The sequence below is a fragment of the Benincasa hispida genome, chromosome 3 (genome assembly GCF_027475165.1).
Source record: "Benincasa hispida cultivar pf3 chromosome 3, pf3_genome.v1.1, whole genome shotgun sequence".
Classification (NCBI taxonomy): Eukaryota; Viridiplantae; Streptophyta; class Magnoliopsida; order Cucurbitales; family Cucurbitaceae; genus Benincasa; species Benincasa hispida.
Genome location: NC_143480.1, coordinates 49314629 through 49333066, shown reverse-complemented (window position 1 = coordinate 49333066; position 18438 = coordinate 49314629). Strand labels below are relative to the sequence as shown.

Sequence of the window (18438 nt, the reverse complement as noted above, 5' to 3'; positions counted from 1 at the left end):
TTGGCCTTTGAATTTTTGCATCTCATCCAAAGTGAAAAATGCTAGATGCCTTAACCTTTCCCCAATCAAGTTGTGCTCTACGCCAAGTTGACAAAAAGAAAAATAATCTGAATTTCCACATCTATGGTGAGCTATTAATATTCCGAAGTTTTTAGAGATCAAAAATTGAAAATTCTCTCACTTTCCAGACTAATATCAAATATATTGCAAAGGTAAGCAAAATTTCATGTTCTAAGATTCCTAACATTCTATAAAAAATTTTAATTTTTGGATTTAGTAGTGATTTAACTACTATAAGTAATTGTTTTCTTTGATGCACTTTCTAATTTGTTTTAAAAAAGATTTCATTAACATCATGTACAAGGTTCTTGGAAAAGTTGCATTTTTAATCCTATTGAATTTTTAAAATGTAGGTTTTTAGTTCTTCAGTTTTTAATAATAACTTAATAAGTGCATTTTGCCTTTATGTTTTCCAAATGAGCATTTTTTTGTCCTTGACTTTTGAAAAAGGACTCTAAAATAATTTATTTTTCATTATTTTGAATAGTCCTATGATATTTTAAACTAGGAAAAAAAAAACTTTAAAATATTATATCTTCTCTCTAAAATTAATTTTAAAATTTAAAATGTCATATAATTATTTAAAATAATAATAATAAAATACTACATGACATTTTAAACATTTCTTAAAAGCTTAGATTAAAAAATGTATATTTTAAAAACATAGGGATCAACCATACTTATTCATCAAACTTGAGGACTAAAAAATTACATTTAGAAAATTTAGAATTAAATACATTTTCTTCAATATTCAAAGATTAAGTATGTCATTCAGTTTGATTGGAACAAAGACTTGTGGAAATTTTGAACTTTATAAACAAACACAATTTTTGTTTTGACAATATGTGGGTCGGGAATCAAACCTTCGAACTCGAAACGGGTAGTATAAGCTTTATAATAAATACAAACACATTGATTTTATGACCCCAACCTTGTTTTACCCTTAATTTATTTTCCCCTTGCTATCTCTTTTAAATATTTATCCTCCTAAGCCCGTGACTGTATAGCACACTTCATGTTTTGGATGTGATAACATTACCGTAAAAAAAATAATAAACACCAAATGATTCCCACTGGCTTCATTTACAAACTTACAATTAACACACACACACACAGAGGGAAACCCAACATTAATAGAACCCCATCTTCTCAAGCGAAGATATGGGTAATAAGGAAGCTTTTTCATTACAATCACCATAAAGGAAATGAAAAACAAGCAGCTCAAAAATACCAAAAAAAAAAAAAAAAAAAAGAAAAAAAGAGCTCAAATTGCAATCAAACTTCATTAGAATCAGTCCCCTTTGCAACAGTAAGAGCACGAACTTTGACTACAAAAAATCCAAGAGTATGGCCTGCCACAGCTGCTATAAAGATCCCAACGTTGAAAGACATAACAGCCAACATAACTAGATAAACCAAGCTTGTCCTGAAAGCGTAGACGACGGCCTGAATGGAAGCGCTGGCGATGGGGCTCTTACTGAGCTTGTTTGGCGGCGTGTGGCTCAAGAACTCGACCGCGAAGGCCAGCAGGAAGATGAAGAAGAAGGCCAATATGTATAAGCCAAGGCTCTCTTTAGGCCACCCGGAAAATAGAACCACAGCATCTTTGCCCCAATAGAAACTCATCTGCATATTTGTCGTCGTCATCGGCGTCATCATTGGAGAATCACCGATTGAGTTGTTCATGCTGGTGTTGCCATCCATGGCTGGAGGAGACATGGGCATAGATTCCATGTCTAAACTTCAACCTGAGGAAGAATGAAAGAGAGGGAATGATGGGATTTGGCTGCTTATTAGTATATATATTAACAATGGAGATCAGAGACAGGGCTAAGCCAAACTAGAGATGATTAATTAGCAGCAGTTTAATTATTAATGTTGTGATTAACTAAAAATTAAGTCATTAGGTTTGTCCGTCTAAAGATCAATGTGGTTTGTTTTGTTGTTTAGTGTTTGTTTGGTTCTGAAATTTCTTCAGTTGCAAGTGATGAAATTGAAGGAGAATATATATATAATGCTTTTCATTTACAAACTCAGTTACTTTCTGGCTCTTTAAACCACACTAATCTCATTTTGTTTCTTTTTTTAATCTCAAGTGAATTGACTTTATATTTGCTTTATAATCTTATATATTGATTATTAGAGAAAGTTCCAACTTTTTTTCTCTGTTTTATTATAGTACTGCAACCTAATTGATTGTTCATTAATTAATAGAACAATGAAGTCATAAGGAAGGGAAGTCATTCAGGTTCAGGAAGAAGCTAAAAAAAGGGCAAATTGTGGACCACTTTCCCTCCTCACATGAGAGAATGAAGTAATATTGCAACAATGAGCAAACTGTTTGATTTCTTGAATTCAGATGTCCACTTCAGAAAAATCTGAGATGTGGACATGTTTTTGTTTTAGAAGGTTTCCATAAAGCTTGTGTTGTTCGATTCACTTGGAGAATAGAAAAGAATTAGAACTCTATCTCACCCCATGAGATGAAATGACTTACAAAAGAAAAAGAGTTGCACATGTGTGATGCAGTCATAGACTTCAATGCTTAAGTTAGATTAGAAAAGAACGATGTAGCAAGTTTTTATAGAGAACTAGAATGAACTAACCTCCACTTGAGTTAAGAGCTCACCTCGTGCTCAGCCTTCTTAGTTTGGTTGGTATTATGCTCGGCCTTCGTGTCTCTATTCATTTGAGCAATGATTAGGTGTAGTCACTCATATACTCCCCACTTGTTTACCACATAAAAAAGAAACTAAAAGAAAAAAAATTAAAACTTTCACATGGCTGTAGTTTATTGGACCATACTTGAGATGCATCAAGATAGGTGCGTCCAAGGGAGCATTCAAATTTTTTTTTTTTTTGTTCATCTCGAGTCTGGTTGGCATTGGGCTCATTCCACCTCAGTTTATCCTTGGTGTTGTTTCCGTCTTGGTTTGTACCTTTTTGAGTCTATAATACCTTGAGCAGGAACACTATGGGGAAATAGTTAGTGATTTCAAAAGCTTGTCAGTGGACTTTAATAAGGAAGAAAGAAAATTTTATTTAATAATAGCATCGTAATGTTGTTGGCTCATGATAACTGTTGGATGCTAGTTAAAAACTTTGCATGCCTTCTATTGACTATTAGATATATATCAATTCAAATTACTTCTCTCTTGTACATCCAATGGTAAAAGATTGTTAATCACATTGTGATGGTCTCAACAAATAATTTTTCAAAAAAAAGGAAAGAGGTGAAATCGTAAAGAAATAATAACGTGCCGTCTATGTTTTGTTATATCATTTCCTCTCATTCGTCTATTTGCCAAGAAATTTAAAAGAAACTTGTTAGAATACCTCTAATAACAATATCAAATCATGTATTGCAATATAAAACAAAACAACAATATAGATGGTAGTCCGTGGAGAGGGTTTTCTCTCCTAAAATTGCAACATGCGACAAAACCAACCTATATTCATAACCAAGACACCTTGGCTAACTAAAATTAATAAGCCCTTACTAATATCAAACTAAGCTTATCTATATACTCTTAACTAGAACTCTCACCGAAACTTTCCCTCTCACTCAAAACATTCTCTCAAAGATTAATATAGTAGAATAAATCATCATGGATTGACTTAATGGTAAATAATACAACATCTCTTTAATAAAGGGCTAAGAAATCATGGATTCAATCTATTGTGGTCATCTACCTAGAATTTAATATCTTACGAGTTTCCTTGAGACACAAATGTTGTAGGATCAGGTGGGTTGTCCCATAAGATTAGTCGATATGCGCGTAAGCTGATTCATACACTCACGGATATAAACAATATTAATATAGTAGGACAACTATCAAATAGAGCTATCTTCGATTAATTAAAATTTTAATAATTTCATCTAGCATAATTTAACAATATTCTTCCATAGGTTGAAGACTCCAATTTCTACTCTCATATTTATAATGCTGCAGTCCAATGTATATATGTATGTGTATGTGTATATATATATATATATACGTGTATGTATGCATGTATGTAGAGCGACAAAGGTTTTTCATTATCCTATTTGAAAATAAAAATAAAACATTTAATTAATATATATATATATATTAATATATATATATATATATATATATATATATATATTGTTTTAGTTCATTTTGATCACTATACTTTCAAAACGTTCGTTTTAAAATATGTTCTTTTAATTTTATTTATTTTTCAAAACCTAAGTTTTTGTTCTTGTATTTTTAAAAAGGGACCAAGTTAGTTCCATTTGCAAAATTTTATCACAAATTTTATACACAATAAAATGATTAAATACAAATTTATGGCTACATTTCAAGAGTAACGAATACATGTTATACACGTAAAATGTTGAAGTTTTTATTTAAAGTTTAAAATATTTTTTAACTTTACATATGTAATAAATAAATAATATCTGAACTGTTATAAAAATGAGGTGCAATGCGAATATAGATATCGAGAAAATATAATATTAAAATAAATAAAACATAATATATAAATAAATAAAAATTTCTCCTCTTTCTCCAAAATTCATGAAATTTTCACCAATGTATATATTCTCTCAAGATCTACCAAATGCCTCTATTTACAGGCAAAATAGCAAGTAGGAGCTGGCTTTACATGGACACTTAGAATATGTAGGCATGAGACCCATGGATAACATGTAGAGTGATACATGGATGATAGGAGTTTGACAATTGTTGTCTTTAAGATGCTAAGCTTGGACATCTATATTACACCTAATTTAACATATTTATAATACTATCTCTTAGATATCCATCATATATGAAATTTGTCTCGTTAAAACCTTACTAGGAAAAAACTCATTGGGAAAAAAATCCTAGTAAAGGAAAAAGAGTACATATTTCATATAATCTAATACTCTTAAAAAGAATACAGTACATTTTTTTATCCTCATGAAAATATCAATTGAGATTTCTAAGTTACTGCATTCCAATGTTGTGCATCAATTTTTCAGAGGTTACGGTAGGTAATGTCTTTGTAAATAAGTTTGCCAAGTTATCTTTTGAACAAATTTGTTTTACAGTGATGCTGCCATTTTTTTTCACGATCACGAGAGTAGAAAAGCTTTGGTGAAATATACTTTGTTCTATCTCCTTTTAATATATCCTCATTTGATTTGGGCTGTGCAAGCTATGTTGTTTTTGTATAATATTGTTGGAAGATTTTTATTAGAAGTTAAGGCACACGTTCCACGAATGTGCTGAGTCATTGATCTTAGCCATACACATTCTCGACTAGCCTCATGGATTGCAAGGATTTCAGCATGATTTGAAGAAGTGATTGTTATGGTTTGTTTCACTAGTCGTCAGATAAAGTAGTTCCTCCACATGGGAATAGATAACCTATTTGAGATCTAGTTTTATGTGGATCAGATAAATATCTAGAATCTGCATAACCAACTAGGTCAAAATTTTATTTATTTGAATAAAGCAAACCCAAATCAATCGTTCCTTGAAGATAACGGAATATATGCTTAATTCCGTTCCAATATCTTTTTATTGGAGAAGAACTATATCTAGCGAATAAATTTAGTGAAAAGGAAATAACTGGTCTTGTATTATTAACAAGATATATAAGTGCACAAATTGCACTAAGATATGGTACTTTAGTACCAAGAAGTTCTTCGTTATTATCTCGAGGTCGAAATATATCTTTCTTCACATCTAGTGAACGAAATTTCATTAGAATGTTTAGTGAATGTGCTTTATCCATATAAAATATTTTCAAAATTTTTCCTGTATAAATTGACTGATGGACAAATATTCCATATGCTAAATGCTCTTTACAATCCAAGGCAAAATTTTGTTTTTCCAAGATCTTTCATCTCAAATTCTTTCTTAAGATATTATATTCTTTTTGAAAGCTCTTCAGGAGCCAATTTTATTTAAGTCATTAACATATACAATTATAATTGCAAATCCTGACTGTGACGTCTTTATAAAAACATAGAATATTTGATTATTTTGATATCCTTCTTTCAGCAAATATTCACTTAGGCAATTGTACCACATTCATCATGATTATTTTAATGCATATAGTGATCTCTGTAACTTTAATTGAATTCAATTCTCGGGAACTTGATTTATATGTTTCAGGTATCTTAAATCATTATGGGATTTTTATATAAATATCATTATCAAGAGATCCATATAAGTATGTCATGACTACATTCATAAGATGCATGTTCAGACTTTCATACACAGGCAGGCCAATTAAATATTTTAATGTAATTGCATTCACCACTGAAGAATATGTCTCCTCAAAGTCAATACTAGGTCTTTGTGAAAAATCTTGTGCAACTAGTCTTGCTTTATATCTTGTAGACCTCATTATTTTCATTTTTTTCCTCATAAATATCCATTTTTATCCTATAGGTTTGATACCTTCTGGTGTTCGAATTACTAGTCCAAAGTTTGACGTTTTGAAAGTGAGTTTAATTCTGCGTCAATTGCTTCTTTCCATTGAAGCCACTCTTTTCTATGTTGACATTCTTCAAGAGCAACATTATACGCAAAAATGTTGTCAATAACTACATTAGTTTGGTTTCATCTTTTTACTGTCATGACATAGTTTATTGAAATCTCATTATTATCTTTAGGTATTTCACCTTCCTCACTAGTCATGTCAAGGATTTCTTCATGGTATTTACATCCCCAACCAAGTTTTTTTTTTTTACTGTTAATTGTTTTTCTTCTTCAAGAATTTTTATCTTTGCAACCCATTGGTCTACCACGCTTCTGGCGTATTCCAGACTCATTAGTGACAACTTGTTGTATTGGGATATCAATTTTCGATGGAACATTTGCAGCTGGTATATGTGACTTAGTTGCCGTGATTCATCTTCTTATTTTCCATCTCAATCTTTTGGTCTTCTACACATATGGGACTTTTTTTTTCCACAATGTTCAGACTTCTCATTCAGAATCTAGTGTAAGCCTCTTCTTTATCTCTTTCGGGAAGATAGATATAAATATGTGATAGGCACTACATAATTTTTGTTAAAGGCATAATTTTTTATTTTGGTTCTTTTCCTATTGTTATATATTATTTTCGATTAAGTGGTCCCTATTACTATATTTGTTGGGTTCAAGATATTTAATTATTGATAGGGAATCATATCTAACATATATTCTTAATCTTTTAGCGCATTGAGGTGGATCAACTGAAACATATGTTGCACATCCAAAAATTCTTAAATGAGAAATATTTGGTTCATGGCCATAAATTAACTGTAAGAGCGAGTACTTATGATAAGCTAATGACATAATGTGTACAAGTGACACTGCATGCAAAATAGTCTATCCCCATACATATGTTTGAGTCTTAATTGTATAATCAGAAAATTGTGCTCTTAACTTAATTATTTGAGCCAGTAATCTTGCAAATGCAAAGTTTTGACTTGATAATAAGCATATGTGTGACCATCTGCTGGATGCGTCTATTGATACCATAAAATACTTAAATGGTTCATTTGGTGGGTTAATAGGTCCACATATATCTCCACGAATTCATTCTAAAAATACAGGCGATTCAATTCCCATTTTGGCTAGTGATGGTCTAATTATTAATTTTCTTTGAGAGCAAGCATCACATGATACATTAGATTGAAGAATCTTCTGACTCTTCAATGGATATCCATGTAAATTCTCTTCTTATCACCTCCCTGAATGAGTTAATATGCCATGCCAAATAGCAAATATATCTGATTCATGAACTTTATGTTCATTGTTGTATATGTTTCAATTACTCGTATATGAGTATAATATAATCCAGAAGATAAAGTAGACAACTTTTCCAATATACGTTTTTCATTTGAGACAATGAAGATAATATATAGATTTTCCATATTATTTTTACTATCAGCCTCAATATGATAACCATTGCAACATATATCTTTAAAACTTAGTATAATACTCTTTGATTGACTAGAGAACAATGCACTATTAATTGTAAATTTTGTTCCTCTAAGCAAAATAATATTTTCTTTTTCAAATCCTTCAATCAGGTTCGAACCTGATATTGTACTTATTTTTTCTTTTAGCATTGTCAATTTGGAAAAATATTTTTTTACTTGTAAGTATTGTGTGTGTAGTTGTACTGTCCGCCAGACATAGATCTTCTTTGCTCATTTTTTAATCACTGAACATATGAAAATGATCTAGATTTCTTTATTAAAAGAAAATAATTACAATAAGAAAAAATCATTTAGAATATACAAAAGTTAACATCTATTAAAAAAAATAAAACATGAAGATGGATAAAAAAAAAAAAGAACATTAAGTCTAGATATTTTCAAAGTCAAAAGAGACACTTGATGTTCTATCAACTTTGCCAATCTTCTCTTTAGGAGATTCAAAGAAGTCCGCCACATCCAATTTTTTATACGAGATGGGTCAAATATATCATTATCCTAGTATGCAAAATTTTCTTTCACATTTTTTCCTTTTTCCTTCAGGGATGTTTGATATAGATTAACAAAGTGTTTTGATGTACGACAAATACGTGACTAATGCACAGTCATACTACATCAAGAGCATTTTTGTTCATCACCTTTTGAATTCTTATTTTATGGAGTTTTTCCTTTATGATCATTATTTCGTGTGGTTTTCTTGAAATTTTGATGATTATAGCGTCCACCACGAAAATAAAAATTATTTATTCCTTTACCGTGGTCATGACCTTGATCATGATCATGATCACGACCACGACCACGACCTCAAACAAGATAATTATTAAAATTCACAACATTCACTTCAGGGAATGATGTCGTTCCGGTTGGTCAAGATTCAAGATTTTTTTTATCAATAACTCGTTATTTTATTTGACCATGAGAAGACATGAAATTTGTTCAGAATACCGTTTAAAATATTTCTCTAGCATATTCAAGACATGAAATGTAGAAAATGTCTTCTTTAATATATGGAGCATCAGTAATTTTCTCTTTGCAATAACAACAATTTCGAACTGATTTTAAATAATGTGGAAATGTATCACTTATTGATTTAAAATCTTGTAACCTCAAATGCATCCACTCGTAAGTCGTAATGAGCTTTAGGAAGAATAACTATTCTTTTTTATGATCATACATCTCTTTCAAGTTTTTTTTTTCACAAGATACGAGGATATTTTATTGTAAGATACTCTATTTTCAATCCCTCGTGGAATGATGACAAAGAAAAATCATATTTTTTTTTTTAAAATTTTTTCCTGACTGGATGTCGTATTTTCTTTCCCAAGGTTCATAGCATCGAGATGGATTTCGACATCAAGCACCTATGACAAATAATTATTGCCACTAATGTCAAGGGCTGCGAATTTTAATTTCATAAGGTTTGTCATGACAACACTATCACAAAACGTTGTATTTATATTAGAAATTTAATAAGAACTAAATATGCAAAATAACATTTAATTTATTAATTATAATGAAAAGGGGAAAAGTGACATATCTTTAGGACCTACCTTTAGTAGGAAAAATGAAAGAAGCTCGTGCTGATAACTTATTGTAAAAGTTAGGCGCAACGGGAATAAGGATATCGAGAAAATATAATATTAAAATAAATAAAACATAATATATAAATAAATAAAATAAAAAAAAATAAGAAATTATGAAAATAGGAAATTCCTCCAAATTCTCCACTTTCTTCAAAATTCATGAAAATTTCACCAATGTATGTACTGTCTCCAGATCTACCAATATCTTGAAAATAATATTTAATTACATCTTAGGTTACATTTATCTTTCTGCATCCTAACAATTGTCTACTCATATTTGTCACATAGGAAACTATTCTTACTTTTTCCTTATTTTTTCTTTGTATGTGATTAGAGTGAGATGTGCAAAAATGAGTGCATCTTGATATGTATCAAAGTATTGCTCATTTTTTAATAGTATAAGATTTCAAAATAGACATTTTGAAAGTACATGACACAAAAGAACGATTTTTTCCACCAAATAAACATAACTCATCTAGCATATTACCGGTAATATCAATTAGGTTTGATTCTTTACTCCACATATATTGTCAAAAAAGAATTTTTTTTTTTAACATTTTTCTTTTTTAAAAAAGGAGGGTTGCTTGTATAGATAATCATAAGCCCATAAATATTAGAATTTAAAGAATAAGAGAAAAATAATTGCAAATATAAAACAAAAATTGATAAAATACTAAAAAGCCCATGCTCAGCCATTGTTTTGCACTTTTCTTCTCAATTTTTTCAAATTAAAAGCTATCACTGATAGCTGTTATCAGTTGCTATCACTAATAGCTACTATCGGTGATAGCTTTCGATTTGAGAAATGTGCTATCAGTTGGTATCATTGATAGCTGCTATCAATGACGTGGCTATTAGTTATAGTTTTTAATTTGAGAAATGTGCTATCTCTAATAACTTTTGCTATTTGTTATAATTTTTCTTTTAGAAATTATAGACAACAAAATGTCTCCACCTTGCTTCCATGTTGATTTCAAAATTGTAGTTATTAATGATAGCTTCTAGTATTGATAACATGCTATCAGTGACAACTTCTATCACTGATATTTTTTTTAAACATAACCTCTATCATGATAACATTGTATTAGTTATCTATATCATATTATCAATGAGAGTTTCTATAACTAATAACTTTTCTCGCATCCTTCCCCAAACCTTTGTTATCAATGATAGCATCTATCCTTAATGTCCTTCTATCAATAACAGCTTCTATCACCGATAACAACAATTATTTATCTATATTCTTGTGTCCTAATAACATATTATCAACCCTCGATCACCCTAAAATTTCAACATTTCCTTTCTCTTCATCCCCTCAATCGGGCTCTCTCCCCCTCTGTAAACAGTGTTGCCGTTGGTAATCGAACAGACAGTTTCTTCGCACACGTCGTCTACCGCTCATCGTCACTCCAGTACCATTCTGCCATATGGTGTCCTTGCCCATCCCAACCCCTATTTTCGCTCTCACCGCGTATCTCTCTCTCCCCTTTGATCTCACATGTGTTAAGATAAGAAATTAGAGAACTCAGAGGAAATCGGAAACTTAAAAAAAAAAAAAAAAGCAAGAAGGAAACTGACACTGTACAGAAGAAGGAAGAAAGATAAGATAAGAAAAGAAGGAAGAATGCAGTGATTAGGAAGAAGAAAGAGCAAAATCGTAATATATAAAATTTTGTAAACCTATTCGGTTACAATTTGTCATATGTTAATTAGATTTAAAAAGTGCTACACTATTAGATATTTTGACTAAATTTGCTGTTGACCCAATAAGGATGCGGACAGGCCAAATTCCAATCCCATCCAAATTTCATTGGGCTGCCCAATTACATAAATTCCGAAGCTTTAATAGAAGGTGCGAAGTGGAACTCACCAGAAGCTCCTCGATGATGCTCGGTTCAGTTATGAACGAATCATCGAATACAAAAGAAGCCATCTTCATTGCCCACGCAGAGGTAAAAGAAGGTAGAAGAAGGTGGTGGAAGGATGAAGAACAACACTGCCAGCAATTACCCATTATAGAAACCCAAAGAACATCCTCGAAACTCCTCATCACCAATCCATTTCTCCCTATATAAACTCTCCATCCCCCATAAACTCCACAACAACAGAGAACTCTCAAATTAATTACCCATCGAAAACTTACAGCGCATCCCACAATCTCTCAGACATTTCATCGAACACAAAGCGCGCATCATCTCATACTCTGCTCATCAATCAAACCTAACTCAAAATGTCTCTAATTCCTAGTCTGTTTGGCAACAGGGGCGTCTTCGACCCCTTCTTGTCGGATCTCTGGGCACCGGCCAGCGTCGGCGAAGTGTCCTCATTCGCTAACACGCAGATCGATTGGAAGGAGACCCCAGAGGCCCATATTTTCAAGGCCGATCTGCCGGGGTTGAAGAAGGAGGAGGTGAAAGTGGAGGTGGAGGACGGCGGTGTGCTTCAGATCAGCGGCGAGAGGGGGGTGGAGAAGGAGGAGAAGAACGAGAAGTGGCACCGTGTTGAGAGGGGGAAAGGGAAGTTCCTGAGGAGATTCAGGTTGCCGCATAATGCTAAAGTGGATGAGGTGAAGGCGGGGATGGAGAATGGGGTTCTGACGGTCACTGTCCCGAAGGTGCCGGAGAAGAAGCCGGCGATCAAATCGGTTGAAATATCGGGCTGAAGAGATGAAAGTGGACTTGATCATTGGTGGTGTTGCCACTTGTTTGTTTGGTTGATGTGTAATGAATGGAGTTAGTTGAATAAATCTGTGGAAAAATGTGTTCAAATTTCGCAAATGAATATGTGAATCTGAAGTTTCAGTGTTGATTTATTACACTACTATAACTTCTCTCCATGAACTATTTGAATTATGATACTAAGACTTTCATGACTTGCAACAATTTTCTTTTCAAGGATAACCTAAATTTGGTTCGTTAAAATAGTTTTAACAACAAACAAAACTATTATTTTTACTTAATGTCACATATTAAAATTTTCTGAAATTCTATTTCCGTTGATAGATTAGCATATAAATTCTTGCTTATTATTAAAATTTTACAACCTTATAACTTTCTTCGAATATGAATCACCTTCGAGGTCCAAATGGATAATTTGAAGTGATTTTATTTATGATCTAAGCAATAGATTAGATTGTGTTTGGGATTCAAGTCATTTGATATTTATGAACTTAGGGTATAAAAATAATCTGGTCATTCATATGAAAATTCTTACTTTTTAATTTTATTTTTTGAACTTTTAATTTTGTTTCAAAAGTAGAAGAGTCTAATCGAGATACAATTCGAAAAAAATAATAAGATTAGGTTAAAGATAATATCTTACATTATTTGGATTTTAAGAGAGAGGATTAATTCATGTTAATATTTAAATTAGTGTGTTCAATCTCGATTTCATCAAGGCAAAGGTCGAGGTTGATCTTAGTAAAATAATTATTGGGATAATGTTTCACGTATATGTCGACTAAAAGCATCATCTTAGGATCGAAAAAAGTTTAAGGAAAGACGTTCAACTTCAGTCTCGATCAAGGCTAAGGTTGATTTTAACCAAATGTGAAATAAGGTATGTTTTTTGATCTTTGATCGTCTGGTAGGTTGTATAATTATCTCAAAGACACTCTCAAATCTTGCTAGGTTGTATAATTATCTTAAAGACACTCTCAAATCCTATCGAAATAAATTAGATCAATCATCTCTATAAATATATCATTATGGCTTCATATGAAATAAATTGAATCTTACTTTTCTACACTTTTTCACTCTTTAATTTAAGCATTAAATACAGTGGTAAGCACTACTAGTTTGCAGATTTTTTTTCTTTTATAGATCATGTTTTTCTTCCCTTAATCAAATTCGTTGCTAATATCATGAAAAGGTTATGTACTTCTAGTTCGGATTTTGACATCAACAATTCTTAACGTTTAAAATTAATGTGACTGTTTACCATCATTCTAAAATAATTCTTTGAGAAAAAAATTTAGAACTTTTAATTGTTTTTATTATTTTTAATAAAAAATTAAATATTAATTTAAAAAATATTATGTTAACTTACCATTAGTTATAGCAATCTCAATCCTAAAGATGTCAAAAGTCATCGGCAATATCTTATCTATCAATGCTACGACATATAAGGAGTAATTTATTAACAATGTATATATGTGTGAATACAAATAAAAGTTCTATCGATACTAGCAATTATGTTAATTGAACTCTCTACCAACGATTTAATATCGAGGACTCTTCTTTCGATTTTTTTTCGAGAAATCATTTTGCAATATATTTCTTGTCTTTTTTTTTCTTTTTTTTTTTTTTCAAAATTTGTTTGCTTCGAAAAGAGAGTAAAACTTATATATAGTGAAAACACTCCCATATAAATGAGATGCAAATTTTTTAGAAAAATACCATATGATTTCAAAGTTTTGAAAACTTTATTTTCTAAAAGGTATATTGATAGATAAATGAAGACCAATATCCACAATATCCTATAAATTAAACATTAATGGTCAACTTTATTATAACTCAATAATATATACTCTGTAGGATTGAATCTCAATTGTCACATGTTTGAAATACTCAATCAAACCACTAAAATGGGAGGCCTTAATTTAGTTTAATTTCTTTAATATCTTCAACCAAACGTTGTAAATTTCGATAGGATGTCCCATCTTTACTAACTCTATCCTTGGCTAGTTTTGCTAATTCTGCAATGGCATTCTCCATTTTCTGATCTTGATGTTCCATTATAGACCTAACCATGGTCTCAACGGTAGAGCGGTCATATAAATCCTCCATTTGAACCCCAATTTTCCAGACCTTAGTGAGCCAGGTTGCGTTACTGGGTTGGTCTCCAATTTGCGGCCAAGAGATCATACGAACCCCAACAGCCAGGCTCTCCAATGTTGAGTTCCATCCTGAATGAGTCAAGAACCCACCAATGGCTTCGTGGCTCAAAACCTCTTCTTGCGGAGCCCAATTCACAATCACCCATCTTCCCTCTTCATTCGTTTCCATAGTTATCTCTCTAATAACCAATTCTCTCTGTTTCTCATCTTCTTCCCCTGCTTCTTCAATTAACACATCTGATCTCAACACCAACAAAAATGCCTTTCCGCTATTCACTAACCCATTCCAAAACTCCCTCAATTGCGAGCTTGTTAACTTCACCAAACTCCCGAAACTGATGAACATCACGGATCTTGGAGCCTGTGAGTCGAGCCATGCCAAGCAACTGTGATCTTCTTTCCAAAATTCACACTGGGATTGGACTAAGTTCTTCAACAGAGAGTGAATCGGTCCAATTGTGTAAACTTTGTTATATATCTTTGAAAGACTCGTCACAAATGGAGCTTCGAGTTCCTCGAATGTGTTGAGAATTAGACCACAGGATTTAGATGTGGCCAAAGTTTGGTTCACAAAGTTCATTGGGTTGTGTTTTGCTACAGCTTCGACTGACCAATATCCTGGCAAATCTTTACATCTTAAAAGACCTTCTCCCCCAGGAATGCCATGGAGTTGTTGGTTTGAATTTCCCACTACAAACAGAAAAAACGGAAAGGGTTTTAAGTTTTAACTCCAACTTTCAATCTCTATTCAAGAAAATTGAATCCAAGAAAGTTACCTGGGTACGGAATCTGTCCATCTTCAAGAAGCTTGGGAATGGAGAAGTAAAGAAACAAGAAACGGGCACTGAAAGTGGAGAAGCAAAATACAGGGATACCCAATTCTTGAGCTACATCCATTGGAAAACGAAGAATGACATCTGTAATAACACAAGTGATTGGAGAAGTTCCATTATCGTAGGAGAGGAGAAGTTCCCGGAAGAGGGGTTTGGTGACTTGGGGCATGGATTTAAAGAGCTTTCCGTCGAGAAGATTTTGGGGTTCAGATGGCGGGAGGCCATCGGAAATGGATTGGAAATGAAGGGAGGGAAGTTGGGCGGCGAGGTGGGTGAGATTGTGGATGTTACGGTGGTGGTGTTCGGTGTTGAGGAAGGTGACTCGGAGACCGGCGTTGCAGAGGAGGCGGGCGAGACAGAGGAAGGGCTTGATGTGGCCTTTGGCTGGAAAGGGAAAAAGGATAACATGATCGGTAGGAGAAAGCCCCATGAAAAGGAATGATAAAGCGTGGATTATGAATCTATACCCAAATTCAAATTTGATTAACAGAGTATTATAGTGTGTTTATATAGTGTGCAATTTTTTGTTTTCTAAGAATTATATATCTTTTCTTGGAGATGGAGAATTATATATTTAAGAATTATATATCTTTTCTTATGGTAGATGAAGAGACTGTATCAAAATACATTCCATTTTAAAGATTGTTCCGTCTCTATACTTTTAATTGTTCAATTTTAAATTCTTGTAAATAACAAAAAAGTCTTTTAAAAATCAACAATAAACTTGCATTTTGGACTGAGTTTAAGATTTATTGAAGTAGAATGATTAAATTTGGATCATTATAAATATATGAACTAAAATTAAAAATAATATTTTAACCTTACTGGTACATCCAAGGAAGAAAATATGGTTTGTGTAGCTTTTCCAATGTGTTGACAATTGGCTAGTGAAGTTTTATAGGATTTTCGTTAGTTTTAAGAGGGTCTTTTTCTTTTCATTTTCATTTCTGAATATTCCAATTGAGAAGGACAAAATCCCGTTAACATTGGAGTTATTAATTTTCTTCTTTGGTCGTTATTATTTAAGAACTTCCAATTTAGCCATTTTAAGATTCGTCAATCAAACAAATTTCGTAGATTTTATTTATGATAAACTTATATTATTGAATTAGCAAAATTTAAGATAGAAATTAGCCAAATGGCTATCTAAGAGTGGAAAAACATGTTAAGTCTCTCACAATTTCTAAGAAATGACGAACTTTTATCCTTGGGATGATGTTTAATTTATTATCCCGTTTTGGGTTGCACACCATTCTTTTGTCATATGTTAAATTCTTTTTCTTTTTATAAACAAATATTTTTAAATATTTTATATTGTATGTTTGAAGTGGGCGATAGAACAAGATGTGCCCAAGTATAATTCTTTTTTAATTTAACAAGTATCATGTATGTTTGCACTATATTTAAAAAAAAAAAAAACTTACTAGGAAAAAAACGTAGCTTATCATAAACTTTAATATCCATTCACTAAAATGGTATTGTTGTTGGGCAAATCTAAGAAACAATGTTTATTTGCATTTATATCTATAATATTATAATTTCCTAAAAATAAATATCCAATATTTAGTGTCCTAAAAGCCACGTGTCATTTTTTATATTGTCCATATATCTTGTAATAATTTATGCTAGTGTCCATGTAAGTCCCTATCTTACTTGCCATTTTGCCTATAAATACGACATTTGGTGGATCTCAAAATGCACACATTGGGCAAATTCTATACAAATTGGAGAATTTTGAAAATTTTCACATTTCTTATTTTGTTAATTTGTTTTATTTTATTATTATATTATATTTTATTACCATCCGTGTTCCCTTTATGCTCCCCAAATTCATAATACGTTATCAACATACATCTTTTTTTTTTCTTTTGGCTAAGAAGCCCATAGGTTGTGCGCCAGCCATACGTAGCTTGAACTGTGATAAAGGTATTGCTCCCCAGGGCTTTAGCCTTCATTACAGAGCTTTGTAGCTCCGTCTTATATTCGGGGTTCCTTCTATTTGATCTCGAAGTCTTCATATAGCACTTCTTCCCATCCTGGATGGGGGACTCTTGTCGTTTTTTCTGCTAAAAGTAGATCCTAAAGGTATATCGATTTTTTTCTCTTCGTTATAATTAATAAATTTAATGTTATTTTGCATATTCAATATCTATTAAATTTCAAACATAAGTACAATATTTTATGATGGTGCTGCCATGATAAATCTCACAAAATTAGAATTTGCCGCCCTTAATATTAATGGTAATAAGTATTTGTCATGGGTACTTGATGCCGAAATCCACCTAGATGCTATGAATCTTGGGAAGATTATTAAAGAAGAAAATACGACATCTAGTTAGAACAAAGCAAAAACTATGATTTTCATTCGTCATCATCTCCACGAGGGATTGAAAATGAAGTATGTTACAATAAAAGATCCTTGTATTTTGTGAAAAAATTTGAAAGAAAGGTATGATCATAAAAAAATAGTTATTATTCCTAAAGCTCGCTATGAGTTGATGCACTTGAGGCTACAAGATTTCAAATCAATAAGTGATTACAACTCCACATTATTTAAAATTAGTTTAAAATTTGTATTATGCGGAGAGAAAATTACTAATATGTTAGAGAATATATTTTCGACATTTCATGTCTCGAATATGCTCCTACAACAGCAATATTGAGAGGAAGGTTTTAGACAATATTCTGAACTAATTTCATGTCTTCTCGTGGTGGAACAAAATAACGAGTTATTGATGAAGAACCACGAATCTCGACCAACTGGAACAACACCATTCCCTGAAGTAAATGTTGTGAAGGTTAATAATCGTGGTCGAGGTCGTGGTTGAGGTAATAACCGTGGTAGAGGAAGAAATAATTATTATTTTCATGGTGGTCATTCTAATCATTTAAATTTCAAAAGAACCACACAAAATGATAATCATAAAGGAAGAGCTCCACAAGATAAAAGTTAAAAAAGTGTTGAAAATAGTTGCTTTCGATGCGGAATGGACTGGGTATTGGTCACATACTTGTCGTACGTCTAAACACTTAGTTGACCTCAATCAAGCCTCCCTGAAGGAAAAAAGAAAAATGTGGAAACAAATTTTGCATACTACGATAATGACATATTTGACCCATCCCACATGAAAAATTTCGATGTGGCAGACTTCTTTGAATCTCCTGAAGAGAAGATTGGTA

At 32.0% G+C, this 18438-nt stretch overlaps 2 protein-coding genes and 1 pseudogene across 3 annotated transcripts; 1 reads left to right on the top strand and 2 right to left on the bottom strand.

Moving 5' to 3' along the window:
• Positions 1-1124: 1124 nt before the first annotated feature.
• On the bottom strand, positions 1125-2184 carry LOC120074247 (copper transporter 2 pseudogene; annotated as a pseudogene). Its single transcript, XR_016528588.1, has one exon. The product of XR_016528588.1 is annotated as a copper transporter 2 pseudogene (transcript).
• Positions 2185-11226: 9042 nt separating this feature from the next.
• LOC120072885 (18.1 kDa class I heat shock protein-like) lies at positions 11227-12405 on the top strand. The gene has a single exon (XM_039025414.2). The coding sequence runs from the start codon at positions 11819-11821 to the stop codon at positions 12248-12250; it is 432 nt and encodes a 143-aa protein (XP_038881342.2). The 5' UTR covers positions 11227-11818; the 3' UTR covers positions 12251-12405.
• A 1778-nt stretch (positions 12406-14183) lies between these two features.
• LOC120074432 (mogroside I-E synthase-like) lies at positions 14184-15818 on the bottom strand. Its single transcript, XM_039027551.2, has 2 exons — positions 15202-15818; positions 14184-15115 (listed from the first exon to the last, which is right to left on the bottom strand). Exons 1-2 carry the CDS (start codon positions 15686-15688, stop codon positions 14184-14186), a joined length of 1419 nt encoding a protein of 472 aa, XP_038883479.2. The 5' UTR covers positions 15689-15818.
• Positions 15819-18438: the final 2620 nt, after the last annotated feature.

Bases quoted from the DNA above. Each gene is read 5' to 3' on its own strand.
- LOC120072885 (XM_039025414.2), top strand. From the start codon at position 11,819: ATGTCTCTAATTCCTAGTCTGTTTGGCAACAGGGGCGTCTTCGACCCC.
- LOC120074432 (XM_039027551.2), bottom strand. From the start codon at position 15,688: ATGGGGCTTTCTCCTACCGATCATGTTATCCTTTTTCCCTTTCCAGCC. The intron at 15,116-15,201 runs GTAACTTTCTTG...TTCTGTTTGTAG, and splicing joins TGGACAGATTCCGTACCCAG to TGGGAAATTCAAACCAACAA.